The sequence below is a fragment of the Delphinus delphis genome, chromosome 7 (assembly GCF_949987515.2).
Source record: "Delphinus delphis chromosome 7, mDelDel1.2, whole genome shotgun sequence".
NCBI classification, from domain to species: domain Eukaryota; kingdom Metazoa; phylum Chordata; class Mammalia; order Artiodactyla; family Delphinidae; genus Delphinus; species Delphinus delphis.
Window position 1 is genome coordinate 32745148 of NC_082689.1, and position 16754 is coordinate 32761901.

At 38.1% G+C, this 16754-nt stretch overlaps 1 protein-coding gene across 3 annotated transcripts in view; it reads right to left on the reverse strand.

Moving 5' to 3' along the window:
- The window catches only part of NBEAL1 (neurobeachin like 1), a 177663-nt gene that overhangs the window by 138210 nt on the left and 22699 nt on the right, over nt 1-16754 (reverse strand). For all 3 annotated transcript variants that reach the window (XM_060016264.1, XM_060016263.1, XM_060016265.1), the window contains 3 exons: nt 15369-15530; nt 3578-3659; nt 2887-3014 (listed from right to left, as the gene is read on the reverse strand). In XM_060016264.1, coding sequence (XP_059872247.1) covers nt 2887-3014; nt 3578-3659; nt 15369-15530 — 372 coding nt within the window. The remainder of the gene's footprint in view (nt 1-2886; nt 3015-3577; nt 3660-15368; nt 15531-16754) is intronic.

Below are 16754 nucleotides of genomic sequence, written 5' to 3' on the forward strand. Positions count from 1 at the left end.
TAGTGGGAGGAACAGATATAATTTCCTTAAGAAATCTCGGCATAAATGTCAAAATTGGGGGAACATTGATTAGTTGAGAACCAAAGTGCTAAATGCGTAGAAAGGCTACAAATGGAGCACTATTATGTGCTCCTCTCTTTGAATCTTTAGAGAGTTATGAGCAGTACATAGGCAGAGGGAAAAGGCAGTGACAGTGCTGTCTGCCAACCATTTCCACGTCTACTCCTTTTAGTCACAGGGTAGAACTAACTTCCACCTTGGTCTCCCTTCTTCTTCTGGTCTCACTGTGGTAGATGGGAGCATGTAACTAGTCTTGGCCAACGAGTTCTGAATGAAAGTGAAACATGTCATATGTCATGACCAGACAAGAGCATTAAAACTGCCAATGTGAGACATTTCAGAGCTTTCTTTTCTCTTTCACATGGTAACTAGCACAGCCTTAGATGCTTGCTGTTCTGTCAGTTTAGGATCTTGAGTGACTATGATGAGTAGAGGCTCCCTGCCAACCATGGTAGACAGAGAACAGGAACAAGAAGTAAACCTTTGTTATTCTAACCCCTTGTTTGTTACTGCAGCTTATCCTGACGGATAAATCTTTGCCAAGAAAAATGCAAAGCACTTTCTCACTGGAAAAAGAGACATATTAAAGTTCAATAGAAAAGGAAGTAATCAGAAGGTCACTAGTACCTTCCCATTAATAAACAATCAAGAAAAGTATTAGAACGATGTGATGGTTAATTTCATGTGTCAACTTGGGGGGTGTTTTGGGATGAGATTAACACTTAAATTGGTGAACACTGGGTAACGGAACTGCCCTCCAGAAAGTGCCTCAACTAATTGAAAGCCTGAGCGGAACAAAAAGACTGGCATCTCCAAGCAAGGGGGAATTCTCCAGAAGAGTGCCCTCTGACTTCATCTGCACCATCAGTTCTGGTCTCCAGCCTGACTGCTTTTGAACTAGGACTGGAACTGGAACACTGGCTCTATAGCCTTCAAAGTCTAACTGCACCACTGGCTTCCCTGGGTGGCAAGGCTGCCAGGCCACATCGCAGATTTGGACTTGCCAGCCTCTATAATCATGTGAGGCAATCGCTTACAATGAAGTTCTTCACACACACACACACACACACACACACACACACACACACACACACGGCCTGCTAGTTTTGTTTCTGTGGAGAACTCTGACTAAAGACTATAACTTTCGGGCTTCCCTGGTGGCGCAGTGGTTGAGAGTCCACCTGCCAATGCAGGGGACACGGGTACGTGCCCCGGTCTGGGAAGATCCCACGTGCCGCAGAGCGGCTGGGCCCGTGAGCCGTGGCCGCTGAGCCTGCGCGTCCGGAACCTGTGCTCCGCAGCGGGAGAGGCCACAACAGTGAGAGGCCCGCGTACCGCAAAAAAAAAAAAAAAAAAAAAAAAAAGACTACAACTTTCAACACATAAAGGAAAGCAAATGTATAAATAAGCAGATAGAATTGTTATATTTAATAGCTGGAGTATTTGTTCCTATTAATTCTATTAGACACTTCTTGCTTTACCTAAAGGATGTGTTATTTCAATAAAATATTACTATATAGAACATATAAAGTATTACCCCATAGTCTAATTACCCCATAGTCTACATACATGTTCTCTCAGTTACCAATCCTTCACAATTATCTAATGGTGGCTATTCAAAGTGAGGGTATCCTACCCTAAATATTCTGAAAAGCCTATTAAAAAAATCAAACATTCTAGTAACTGAAATGTTGCAGGAAGTAGGAATTGTTTATAAGTGGGTCAGGTTACACTGAAAATGAAAAAATCCTGAGATTTAAAGTACAGCAGATTAGGGAGACCTAAAAAAGAGATCTGATTGTGGGTGATAACACAACTCTTCCTATTCTTTGCCCACAGATAAGAAAGATACATGAGTTTTTAAACTCTTCCCTTTGAGCTGTGTACTGGTAATTATGCCATTGTCACTAAGCTACAAATCCATCATCTTACATGCCATCTGCTTTGTGATGCTGGAACAGTCATTCTACAAACTGTATTTCCTTTCCTCCAGCTACCTCACTCTTGGGTTCATCAATAGTGGGTACTAAACGGAGCCTGGAACGTTGAAAGAGTGAAAGGGGGACTGATGCCTTATTCCTTATTTTTTTACTGGCCAACAGTTCTTAACTATGACATTCACAGTTGGTTTCTTTCTTCAGCTTATTTTTGGCAACACCAGAACCAGCCTCTTCACGGCTGCTCAGTGATAGCAGCACTGGCTTAGGACTCTTTCCTCAGAAGTCTCAGACCAGGCACTGCAGGACCTCTTCTCCAAAACTTCTAGTTTCTGATAACTCTAATCACTTCCCTTTGTTCCCACAGAACCAGGGAAGTAGCTGCTTCCTGAAGTTACTATCTCTGTATTACATCACTGTCCCCCTTTTGTTTTTTGAGTTCTCTAATACCTATTTAACAATCTCCTTGCATTACAGTCTCTCTTTTTAAACACTGGTTTCTGACTGACACAAGCTCCACAATTAAAAATAAAAACACAAAATACTGTTAAAATTCTTTTTCAAATCATGAAATATGCTTTAAAAAAAGATAAAGTTCCTTGAAAAATATGTACACTCTACTTGATGCTACTGTGCTCTGAGATTTTACCATCAGATTATTAGCATTCAATTTGCATTACAAAATAAAAGTTCAGGGTAAATTTATTATCTAGAAGTGGCGTTTATCACTAATTCATTACCTCCAATGTAGTTCTCTACCTCAGAGATAAGGATGGGGTCTTAGACACATCTTACCAACTGCTTTCATAGAGAATGAGACCTGCTTTGAAGAATTGTATATATTATGATATTTAGGTTTTAAATGAACATTATGATTTATAAGACATACCCTGAAATTCTATGCCTCCAATTCCGATATGGGTCATATAAACTTTCACAAAATGCCAATGCATGGATCACAAATTCTTCGATAGATGTCTGATCTGCCAATTCCTTCTCTTTTTTTTTGCTTTTTAACTGAGAATTTAAACATAAAATTATATGTACTTAAAAATGTTAAGCTGTATAACATACTGACCAACATCATTAAAAGACTACATGTTTCATTCATCTAATAATAATAACTCATTTTTATTCAAATAAGCCTAAGTTCCATTTGAGTGTGTAAAGGGTCAGTTAATCATATGGGTTGGATATAACCTCTCAAATTTTAAGTATTTCCTAGGAAGGATTTCAAATGGATAGACAAACGTCTTTCCAAAAAAGATGATGCTTTCAATAAGAGGGTTATTTGATGAATAAATAATAAATACATAAAATGGCAAACTGTGTCATTTAAAATAGCCATTTATAAAACACTTCAACTTTTAAATTAAAATAACAAAATGTATTAATAATTGCTTGTCTACTTTCAGATAATTGCATAAGATGCCTGAAATATATAAGTACCCACTGATAATTTTAATGATCTTCTCAATTATTACCTCCTCTGAAAACATTTAACTTTACTATGATATTTTAAAAAATAAAAACTAGTTACTCTCAGTAAAACAAAAAGGAATATATTAATTCACACCTACTTGTTGAATATAGAGTGTTGTCATAGTGATAACATGATTGATATATGAGCAAGTCCCAATTTCTTCTACGTTAGATAGATTTCTGTGAGGAAAAAAAAGAATAGCCATATATTTATTATATATGAATAATGAGAAAAATGTATGCTCATGAATTCAGGTTGGTTTTCGGAACACATGTTGGCAAATAAAATACAAAAAACAGTCATTAAAACTTAAAATCAATATGGTTATATAACTGCTTTCCCACTGAGAATGCAAAACACACCTCAAGCACCATTTAACTACTATAAACAGAGAACATTTAAGAAAGACATGCCAATTAGCATTTGTTTATTATAAAAAATTGGAAAATATCACAAAGTAGAAATAGAAAAGAAAAAGTCACTAATATTCTTACAACCCCAACGTTAGCAACTATATACATTTTGGATTATTTCTTTCCAGGTTTGTTGTTATTTTCCTATGTACTTTTTAAGCTTGGTTTTTTGTACATATCGTTGTCTTTATAACTCATGTAGTGCAGTTTTATAGTTATCATCTTGCTTTCTGAAATTATAGTTCCCCTTTTAGACTCATAATATATCTCCTCATCTATATTAAAAAGCCTTGAGAGAAGGGTGGGCATCTATACATACTCCAAGAGGGCACAGTGCATGCTTTGTTTAAAGCAGTGTGTCAACAAGTGCCTGGTGTTTAATTAAAATATGGCCCTCATTTTTGTTCCATTTTTAATAAGACTGAGGTATGACACGTAAAATGCTAACATGTACTCTTACTAATATCACCAGTCTTTTTCTTGGCATACTAAAAAAAATTCTGTTAAGACAAAAACTCTATTGTGTTCTGAGACATTGTGACCTTGAAAAATACTTTATATCTTAAAATCCAGTAAATGCTAAAGGAACAGGAAAAATTAACTAAATTAATGAACTTAGTGTAAGAAGTCAGAATGGCATGACATCTTTGAGAAAGCAAAGAGTAAAGGCAGAGGTAAAATTCAAAGCCCCTGTGGAGGATTCTGGGAAAATAGCCAAGTGGGAAGAACCAGGAATCTGTCTCCCAACCTAGAAAACAGTTACACTGTCAAAATCAGTTTGATGTAACTATTTTGGAACCCTTGAGTCTCTGTTGAAGGCTGGCAACTTCTATGGGAAAATCTGGATGATAAGTTGCAATTAATGTCCTAAATTCTGCTCAATTTCAGCTATTAGCACAGTAGCACCTATCAATCTGCCACCCCCAGACATGTGGTAAGCAGCTGTGCACATAGTCCAGGAGCAGCTTGCTAACAGCTTGAAGAAACCAACGTAGGCAAAAAGGACCCTGTCCTCAACATATTGGAGATCGTGCTCTGATCACTGATTGCTCCTTCTGATTATAGAGGTGCAGACAAAGAGGCAGGCAGGCACTGATATTGCACATCCCCACCACTTGTTACAAGCCTCTCCCCCTCTGGCTGAAGTAATTTCCAGGGGACTTAAAGGCCATTTCCCTTTCCCCCTTCATCTTTTTGTTTTTTCCCCTTTTGGGAGCCAGATGTTAAAGACTAGGACATTCAAAAATAACAGCATAAATGGGGAAAATTAGAGAGTGACCACACATGCTGAGGGAAAGGGTCAGAGTAGATCTGAGCAGACCTTATGTTTACAACTCAGGTTGATCCTCAGCACAGAGACAATCTGTAAGGATCAAAAAATAAAACAAATAAACAAAAATAACAACAAAAAGCAGCAAACCCCAGGAAAGGGGGTAAATCTGATTTTCAGAGTTACCACATTCTTAGATTCAAATGTCCAGTATTCAATTAAAAACAAAAATCAGAAGGCATACAAAGAAATAGGGGAATATGGCCCAGTCAAAAAAAAAAACAGAGATCAACAGAAACTCCCTGAAAAAGATCTATTAGACAAAGACTTCAAAATAACTGTCTTCAAGATGCTCAAAGTATCAATACCAAAGGAAGATGTGGAGAAAGTCAAGAAATTAATGGGTAAACAAAATGGAAATATCAGTAAGGAGATTAAAAAAAAACTAAAAAGAAACCAGAAACAAATTCTGGAACTATAATCACTATAATGAAAAATTCACTAGAGGAATTCAACGGTAGATCTGAGCTGGCAGAGGAAAGAATCAGTGAACTTGAAGATAGCACAATGGACATTATCAAGTCTGAACAACACAAAGAAAAAAGATTGAGTCTAAGAAAAAGAAGAGAAAGACAAAGGGAAAGAGAGAATACTTAAAGAAATTATTGCTGATAATTTCCCAAATTTGATGAAGGACATGAATATGAACAGCCAAGAAGCTCAACGAACTCCAAATAAGGTGAACTCAAAGACACCCACACTGAGACACACGTTATAATCAAACTTTCAAAAGACAGACAGACTATTTGAAAATAGGAAGAGAGAAGCAAATCATCACATATAAGGGATCTTCAATACAATTATCAGCAGATTTCTACTAAGAAACTTAGGCCAGAAGATAGTGAGAGGATACACTGAGAGTGCTAAAAGAAAAATAGCTGTCAACCAACAATCCTGTATCTGGCAAACTATCCTTCAAAAGTGAGGGAGAAATAAAGACATTCCCAGGAAACAAAAGGTAATGGAGTCTGTGATCACTCGCTCTACCCTACAAAAAATGCTAAACACTGTCCTGCAGGGTGAGAGGTAAGGACACTATCCAGCAACTCAAAGCTTCATGGAAAACTAAGATCTCAATGAAGGTAAATAAATGGGCAATTATAAAAGCTAGTATTATTGAAACAGTGATTTGTAACTGTATTCTTTGTTTTTATATAATTTAAGAGATTATATTTAAAGAAATAAAATTGTTCAGGTAAAAACTAGTATTACTGTAACTTTGGTTTGTAATTCCAAATCTTGTTTTATACATAATTTGAGACTAATGCATCTAAAATAACTATTAGCTTATGTTTGGGGGCAAACATTGTGTAAATGTAATTTTGTGACATCAGCAACCAAAAGGAGTAGGGACAGAGCCATAAAAGAGCAGAGTTTTTGTATGTTATTGATATTAAAGTGGTATAAATTCAAATTAGAATGTTATAACTTTAGAATGTTAAATGTAACACCAATGGTAGCCACAAAGAAAATATCTACAGAACGTATACAAAAGAGTATGATAAAGGGGACATCCCTGGTGGTCCAGTGGCTAAGACTCTGTGCTCCCAATGCAGGGGGCCTGGGTTCAATCCCTGGTCAGGGAACTAGAACCCGCATGCTGCAACTAAAATATCCTGCATGCTGCAACTAAGACCCGGTAGAGCCAAATAAATAAATAAACAAATATTACAAAATAAATAAATAATGAAATGCTCGTTATAAAAAAAGAATATGATAAAGGAATTTAAATCACCACAATGAGAAGCCCATGCACTGCTACGAAGCGCAGCCCCCGCTCGCCACAACTAGAGAAAGCCCATGGGCAGCAACGGAGACCCAAAACAGCCAAAAAATAAATTTAAAAAAAAACAAACTTCTGTTTTAAGGCATAAAGAAAACAAATAGAACAGTAAAAGAAGTAAATTCCTCCTTAGGAGTAATTACTTTCAATGTAAATGGATTAAAGTTTCCATTCAAAAGACACGAGACTGAATGGTGTTGATGAATGAGTGGTAGGGCAGGAATAAAGATGCAGACATTGAGAATGGACTTAAGGACACAGGGCAGGAAGTGGAGACTGGGACATAGTGACAGAGTAGCACTGACATATATACACTACCAAATGTAAAACAGCTAGTGGGAAGCAGCTACATAGCACAGGGAGATCAGCTCGGTGCTTTGTGAAGACCTAGAGGGGTGGGATAGGTAGGGTGGGAGGAAGGCTCAAAAGGGATGGGATATGGAGATATAGGTATGCATATAGCTGATTCACTGTGTTGTACAGCAGAAACTAACACAACATTGTAAAGCAATTATACTCCAATCACGATATATTAAAAAAAAAGACAAAAAAAGAAAAGAGATTGGCAGAATGGATACAAACTCAGGATCCAACTATATACTGTCTACCTGATGTCCAAGGACACAAACAGGTTGAAACTGAAAGCAGAGGGAAAGATATTCCATGCAAAGAGTAACTCAAAGAGAGCAGAGGCTGACATACAAATATCAGACAAAATAGGTTACATGGAACAAAGAAGGACATCATATATTTTAAAAGGTACAGGGGGCAGAGTCAAGATGGCATACTAGGAGGACGCGGAATTTGCGTCTACACACAACTAGGGCACCTACCAGGCACCAGCGGGGGAGAACAGACACCTAAAGGGATGGGAGGAACCCCCAGTGAGCGGGTAGGATGTGGGGCTTGGGAGGAGTGATGGGAGAGGAGAAGTGGAGGCGGGATGGGCCTGATGCCCCTGAGGGGCAGCTGGGGGAGGGGAAGGGATCCCACACCCGAAGCGGGAAACTGGGGAACCACTGGGAGGGCAGAGGATCAAAAGGGAGCATGGCCAGGTTTCTCCTGTCCACTTGGGCCCCCAGGAACCTGCTGAGATCCCAGGCCTGATCCTCTGTCCACCAAGGCCCCTTCCAGATGCATGGGTCCTGAGGGAGTGGGAAGGAGGGAAGGGGGAGCAAAAGTAAAGGCTGGACCTCCGGGACTGGCACCCCTGAGGGGTGGATGGAGGAGGGGAGGAGTTCCTACACCCAGTGGGACCCACCCACGGTTAGGGGTCCAGCAGCAATGGGGGAGACCCTGGGGGAGATGGTGGGGAAGGGGGCATGAAGGAATGGAAGGGAATGCAGTCTGTGCCTTCCCTGTCCACTTAGGTACCAGGAAGCCTGTTAGGCCCCAGGACTAATCCTCTGCCCTCACAGACTCTCTCCTGCCACGCAGAACCCAAGCTCCGCCCCTACACCCCAACCCAGGGCCCTACCTGTACACTCAGAGAACGCCCTCTGAGACCCATCCGATGCACTGGGCCTAAACCCCACCCACACACCCTCACTCAGGGCCCTACCTCCAAACTCCCTAACTCCACACTCCAGAGGCCCTCCTTTCCATGTGCTGCCTTTCCACTTCCACACAGGTCCTAAGCAGAGGCCCCACCCTATGCTTGAACATCACTCTGTCAAGGCCTTACCCCCAGGGCGTTTCCAGCTGCGTGGGTCCTAAGCTTAGGAGCTGCCCCACGCTCAAAACTCATCCCCCCACCTGACTAGGTCCCGCTCCACCCTAAACCCAGCCCCTGCGTAAATTCCACCCCGCCTAAACTTTGCCCCCTACAGCCAAGGTTTTTTTTTTTTTTTTTTTTTTTTCCTCTTTTAGACTGGGGTTCTGTTTTACCTTGTTGATTCATTGTTGTCGATTCTTTTTATTTTTCCTAAAAAAACTTTTATTTTTCTAGTTTTATTCTTTATACTTCATTAACATTCTCTCCTTTTGGCTTGTTCCCCCCACCTTTTTTATTTTTCTTTTTACTGTTATGGTTTTATTTTACCCGGTTGGAGTTGTTTCAATTAATATATTTTTCATCTTTCTAATTTTATTTTGTTCTATATTCTTGCATATTGCACTGCTCCTTTTCTTCTTCCTTTTTTTTTTTTTTTAACCACACAACGAAGCTTGCAGGATCTTGGTTCCCAGGCCGGGAGTTGGGATCCTGTGGTGGGAGCTCCAAGTCCAAACCGCTGGACTAATGAGAAACTTAAACCCCAGGGAACATTCATCGGAGTGAGGCCCCCGGGAGGTCCTCATCTCAGCACCAAGACCCGGCTCTATCCAACTGCCTGCAAACTCCAGTGCTGGATGTCTCAGGCCAAACAACCAGGAAGACAGGAATACAGCACCACCCATTAAAAGAAAAAAAAAAGAAACGACAAAAAAATATGTTACAGATGAAGGAGCAAGGTAAATACTTACAAGACCAAATAAATGAAGATGAAATAGGCAACCTACCTGAAAAAGAATTCAGAGTAATGATAGTAAAGATGATCCAAAATCTCGGAAACAGAATGGAGAAAATACAAGAAACATTTAACAAGGATCTAGAAGAACTAAAGAGCAAACAAACAGTGATGAACAACACAGTTACTGAAATTAAAAATACTCTAGAAGGAATCAATAGCAGAATAACTGGGGCAGAAGAACAGATAAATGAGCTGGAAGATAAAATGGTAAAAATAACTGCCAGGGAGCAGAATAAAGAAAAAAGAATGAAAAGAACTGAGGACAGTCTCAGAGACCTCTGGGACAACATTAAATGCACAAACATTTGAATTATAGGGATCCCAGAAGAAGAAGAGAAAAAGAATGGGTCTGAGAAAATATTTGAAGAGATCAGAGTCGAAAACATCCCTAGCATGGGAAAGTAAACAGTCAGTCAAGTCCAGGAAGCACACAGAGTACCATACAGGAAAAACATGCTGAAACACATATTAATCATAGAGAAACATGCCGAAACACATACTAATCAAACTATCAAAAATTAAGTATGAAGAAAAAGTACTAAAAGCAGCAGGAAAAGCAACAAATAACATACAAGGGGGAATCCCCATAAGGTTAACAGCTGATCTTTTAGCAGAACCTCAGCAAAAGAGAAGGGAATGGCAGGACATATTTAAAGTCATGAAAGGGAAAAAACCTACAAGATTACTCTACCCAGCAAGGATGTCATTAAGATTCGATGGAGAAATTAAAACCTTTAGAGATAAGCAAAGGTTAAGAGAATTCAGGACCACCAAACCAGCTTTACAACAAATGCTAAAGGATCTCTAGGCAGGAAACACAAGAGAAGGAAAAGACCTACAATAACAAACCCAAAACAATTAAGAAAATGGTCATAGGAACATACATATTGATAATTACCTTAAGTGTAAATGGATTCAGTGCTCCAACCAAAAGACATAGACTGGCTGAATGGATACAAAAACAAGACCCGTGTATATGCTGTCCACAAGAGACCCACTTCAGACCAAGGGACACATACAGAATGAAAGTGAGGGGATGGAAAAAGATATTCCATGCAAATGGAAATCAAAAGAAAGCTGGAGTAGCAATTCTCATATCAGACAAAACAGACTTTAAAATAAAGACTATTACAAGAGACAAAGAAGGACACTACATAATGATCAAGGGATCAATCCAAGAAGACATAACAACTGTAAATATTTATGCACCCAACATAGGAGCACCTCAATACATAAGGCAAATGCTGACAGCCATAAAAGGGGAAATGGATGGTAACACAATAATAGTAGGGGACTTTAACACCCCACTTTCACCAATGGACAGATCATCCAAAATGAAAATAAATAAGAAAACACAAGCTTTAAATGACACATTAAATGAGACAGACTTAATTGATATTTATAGGACATTCCATCCAAAAACAACAGAATACACTTTCTTCTCAAGGGCTTATGGAACATCCTCCAGGATAGACCAGATCTTGGGTCATAAATCAAGCCTTGGTAAATTTAAGAAAACTGAAATTGTATCAAGTATCTTTTCCGACCACAACGCTATGAGACTAGATATCAATTAAAGGAAAAAAACTGTAAAAAATACAAACACATGGAGGTTAAACAATATGCTACTAAATAACCAAGAGATCACTGAAGAAATCAAAGAGGAAATCAAAAAATACCTAGAAACAAAAGACAACAGAGACATGACCACCCAAAACCTATGGGATGCAGCAAAAGCAGTTCTAAGAGGGAAGTTTATAGCTATACAACCCTACCTCAAGAAACAAGAAAAATCTCAAATAAACAACCTAACCTTACACCTAAAGCAATTAGAGAAAGAAGAAAAAACCCCAAAGTTAGCAGAAGGAAAGAAATCATAAAGATCAGATCAGAAATAAATGAAAAAGGAATGAAGGAAACGATAGCAAAGATCTATAAAACAAAAAGCTGGTTCTTTGAGAAGATAAACAAAATTGATAAACCATAAGCCAGACTCATCAAGAAAAAAAGGGAGGGCTTCCCTGGTGGCACAGTGGTTGAGAATCTGCCTGCCAATGCAGGGGACACGGGTTTGAGCCCTGGTCTGGGAAGATCCCACATGCCGTGGAGCAACTGGGCCCATGAGCCACAACTACTGAGCCTATGCATCTGGAGCCTGTGCTCTGCAACAAGAGAGGCCATGGCAGTGACAGGCCCGCACATCGCGATGAAGAGTGGCCCCCACTCGCCGCAAAATGGATTAAAGACCTAAATGTAAGGTCAAACATTATAGAACTCTTAGAGGAAAACATGGGCAGAACACTCTATGACATAAATCACAGCAAGATCCTTTTTGACCCACCTCCTAGAGAAATGGAAATAAAAACAAAAATAAACAAATGGGACCTAATGAAACTTAAAAGCTTTTGCACAGCAAAGGAAACCATAAACAAGACAAAAAGAGAACCCTCAGAATGGGAGAAAATATTTGCAAAGGAAGCAAATGACAGAGGATAAATCTCCAAAATATACAAGCAGCTCATGAAGCTCAATATTAAAAAAACAACCCAATCCAAAAATGGGCAGAAGACCTAAACAGACATTTCCACAAAGAAGATATACAGATTGCTAACAAACACATGAAAAGGTGCTCAATATCACTAATCATTAGAGAAATGCAAATCAAAACTACAATGAGGTATCACCTCACACCAGTCAGAATGGCCAAAATCAAAAAATCTACAAACAACAAATGCTGGAGAGCGTGTGGAGGAAAGGAAACCCTCTTGCACTGTTCGTAGGAATGTAAATTGATACAGCCACTATGAAGAACAGTATAGAGGTTCCTTAAAAAACTAAAAATAGAACTACTATATTACCCAGCAATCCCACTCCTGGGCATATACCTTGAGAAAACCATAATTCAAAAAGAGTCATGTACCACAATGTTCAATGCAGCACTATTTATAATAGCCAGGACATGGTAGCAACCTAAGTGTCCATCGACAGATGAATGGATAAAGAAGATGTGGCACATATAAACAATGGAATATTAGTCAGCCATAAAAAAATGAAATTGAGTTATTTGTAGTGAGGTGGATGGACCTAGAGTCTGTCATACAGACTCTGTCATACAGTGAAGTAAGTCAGAAAGAGAAAAACAAATACCGTATCCTAACACATATATATGGAATCTAAAAAAAAATGGTTCTGATGAGCCTAGGAGCAGGACAGGAATAAAGACACAGACGTAGAGAATGGACTTGAGGACACAGGGTTGGGGAAGGGTAACCTGGGATGAATTGAGAGAATAACACTGACATATATACACTACCAAATGTAAAATCGATAGCTAGTGGGAAGCAGCTACCTAGCACAGGGAGATCAGCTCAGTGCTTTGAGACCACCTAGGGGGTAGGATAAGGAGGGTGAGAGGGAGACGTAAGAGGGAGGGGATATGGGGATATACGTAGGCACATAGCTGATTTACTTTGTTATACAGCAGAAAGTAACGCAACATTGTAAAGCAATTAATACTCAAAGATGTTAAAAATAAATAAAATAAAAGGTAAAATATAATGTAATAAAAGTATATATGATATAACAAAGGTATTACACTAGCAAAAAGATATAACAATTATGAACATTTACGTATCTAATGACAGACCATCAAAACATATGAAGCAAATACTGACAGAATTGAAGAGAGAAACATATAGTTCTTCCATAATAGCTGGAGAATTCAATACCTCATCCACAATAATGGATAAAACAACTAGATAGAAGATAAGTAAAGCAACAGAGGACTTAACACAGTAAATCTAATAGCTCTAAGAAACATATACAGGTGACTCTACCCAAGAACAGAACAAACATTCTTCTCAAGTGCACTTGGGACATTTTACAAGATAGACACTATATTAGGCCACAAATTAAGTCTCAACAGATTTAAAATGACAGATATCATACAAAGTATCTTCTCTAACCGCAGCAGGATGAAGTTAAAAATCAGTAACATAAAGAGAACTGAAAAATTCACAAAACTGTGTAAATTAACAAAAATACTTTAAAATAATCAATGGATCAAAGAAGAAACCCACAAGGGAAATTAGAAAATACTTAAGATGAATGAAAAGGAAAACATTACTTACCAAAACTTATGGGAGGCAATGAAAGTGGTGCAAAGGGAGAATTTTATAGGTGTAAGTGCTTACACTAAAAAAAAAGAACAAGAAACCAACTACCTAATATTACAACTTAAGGAATCAGACAAAGATGAACAAACTAAATCCAAAGTTAGCAGAAAGAAGGAAATGATAAAGATCAGAGCAGAGATTAAAATAAATTTTTAAAAATAGAGAAAATCAATGAAAACAAAAATTAGTTCCTTGGAGACATCAACAAAATTGACAAACCTTTAGCTAGATAGACTAAGAAAAAGAGAGACGAATCAGATTACTAACATCAAAAATGAAGTGTGGATATTACTACTGATACTACAGAAATACAGAGGATTATTAAGAGAGTACTATGAACAACTGTACAACAACAAATTGAATAACATAGATGAAATGGACAAATTCCTAGAAACACAAAATCTGCCAAGATTAAACCATGATGAAATAAATAAGCTGAATAGATCTACAACTAGTAAGGAAACTGAATCAGTAATCAAAACTCTCCCAAAAAAGCAGTCCTGGACCTGATGTTTTCACTCATGAAGTCTACAAAACATTTAAAGAAGAACTAATGCCAATCCCTCTCAAATTTTTCTAAAAAACTGAAAAGGAAGGAACACTTTCTGACTCATTTTATGAGGCCAGTATTACCCTGATCCCAAAGCCAAACAAGAGACTACATGAAAACTACAAGCCAACATCCCTTATGAACATTAATGCAAAGATCTTCAACAAAATACTAGCAAAGAGAATTCAACAGTATATTAAAAGTATTACACACTATGACTAAGTGGGATTTATTCCTGTAATGCAAGGATGGTTAAACATATGAAAGCTGATCAATGTAATATGCCATATTAACAGAATAAAGGGGAAAAAAACCCAGATGATCATCTCAATTAATGCAGAAAAGCATTTGACAAAATTCAGCAACCATTCCTGATAACAACACTCAGCAAACTAGGAACAGAAGGAAACTACCTCAACATAATAAAACCTATATATAAAAATTTCACAGCAAATATCATACTAAATGGTAAAAGACTGAAAGCTTTTCCTCTAAGAACAAGAAAAGAAGACAGATTTTAAGAGGCATGTGATGCCCCTAACCCAACGGTTCTCAAATTCTTATATGCAGATTAATGGAATGTGTGAAAATTCAAAATGCCTGAGCTCTTTTGGATCAGAACTTCCATACATAAGGCTCAAACTCTGTATTTCTATTAAGCTTCCCAGTTGACATTTAGGCACACTAAAATTTAAGTACCACAGACCTAATCATCTATAAATCTGGAAATATAAGCTATGGAATAATTATACTTTCTTTGGTAAAATTATAAAATGAAAGACTAGAAAAATACATTTCACAAATGATAACGCACAGTATAAAAATGTATACGTACATGTTTATTGGTGAGGACCATATAGAAAATACCAGTGCAATAAATTCTTAAGTAAAAACTCCTGTCATTGTCTTTACTCTAAAGCAATTATTTTTTATCCTGGCTGAATCTCTCTAAGTAGATATAGTAAAAGGCTTTCCAATATAATAACAAACCACAAGCCTATTGCAAAAGCTGTACTCATCCCTAAAAGCTCCATATGAACAACAAACATCATTAATAACTAATAAATGCATTATTAGTTTGCTAATAATTATTTGAAACAGATAACTAGTTTATTTGTACCAGATACCTGCAAAGAACAATGAAGAACTTGATAAGCAAAATTGACAAGGCTTGTTGTTCTTCCTCTAACCCATCTGCCATTTTCTGAACACAGTGCAGAAGCTGGGTCCTCAGAACCTGCAGAATATTATCAGGAAGCAGAGATATTCCTGGAGGCACATCATCTACCCTACAATATAAGGGGAACAAAATAAGAAGGGTGTTTAAATACAGGACGAAAATCTGTGGCACTTTAAAGTAACTACATTTTCAGCTCAAATCCTAAAGAAGCTCTTTTAGTCCAGATATTCTGTGCCTTCCCCTCTGCATAGTACCACCAAATGGAGAGTGACATTTTAGAAGATTATTAGAGCAGAGTGGTTAGTCTTACTTCAGAGGAGTCTTACTGAGAAGAGAGAGAAAAAAAGGCTATTTAGTATTTTCAATTGTGCTATTGTTAAAGAAAATATTTAAAATATAAGATTACTTCACCTTCTACTATTTAGAAATACAATGTGTCTATACCATTTCTAAAAGAAACGGTAACTAGCAAATAAAAATGAAGTACCTCTAACTAGTTTAATATCTGTTAACTGCTTTACTAAATAAACAATATTCACCTACCTACAGGGTCCCTAAGCCATCTGATCAGAAGAGGGAGAGAAGAAAACTAGCAAAATGAAAGGAGAAAGATAGAGGTGAATGTAGAACCCCAAGCATGAGCATCAGTAGAAGACTCTTTTAAAGCAATACATCAATATTTTGTGACAGGTGGTTTCTGTGTAAGAAGACAATATGGTTCTTTTTGGGCAAAAGCCAATACCAGATGTAACTGGCTCCTTGCATGTGCCTCTCACATTAAAAGCCCCTAGATTCAAAGTCAGAAGCCTGCATACTAAGTTCCACCTCTGTAACATGAAGCACTTCATTTAATCTCTGAAGTTCCCTAATCTATAAAACTGTAATATCAGATATCCACCCTATTTCACTGGGCTCTGAAACCAGAAAGTCAATGTGCATTTTCAGCTTTAAAGTATGTAAAGAGGGCTTCCCTGGTGGCGCAGTGGTTGAGAGTCCGCCTGCCAATGCAGGGGACACGGGTTCGTGCCCCGGTCTGGGAGGATCCCACATGCCGCGGAGCGGCTGGGCCCGTGAGCCATGGCCGCTGAGCCTGCACGCCTGGAGCCTGTGCTCTACAACGGGAGAGGCCACGACAGTGAGAGGCCCGCGTGCCGCAAAAAAAAAAAAAACAAAGTATGTAAAGAACTCTAAATATGTAATGCATTTTAAATATACTATCTCTAAAGCCTCAGAATCTTTTCATAAACCACTGTATTATTTCCCTATCTCTGTTAAGAAAAATGCTCAAATAGCAAAGAAGCACTGTGAAGAGTTCCATGATTAAATGGCAATT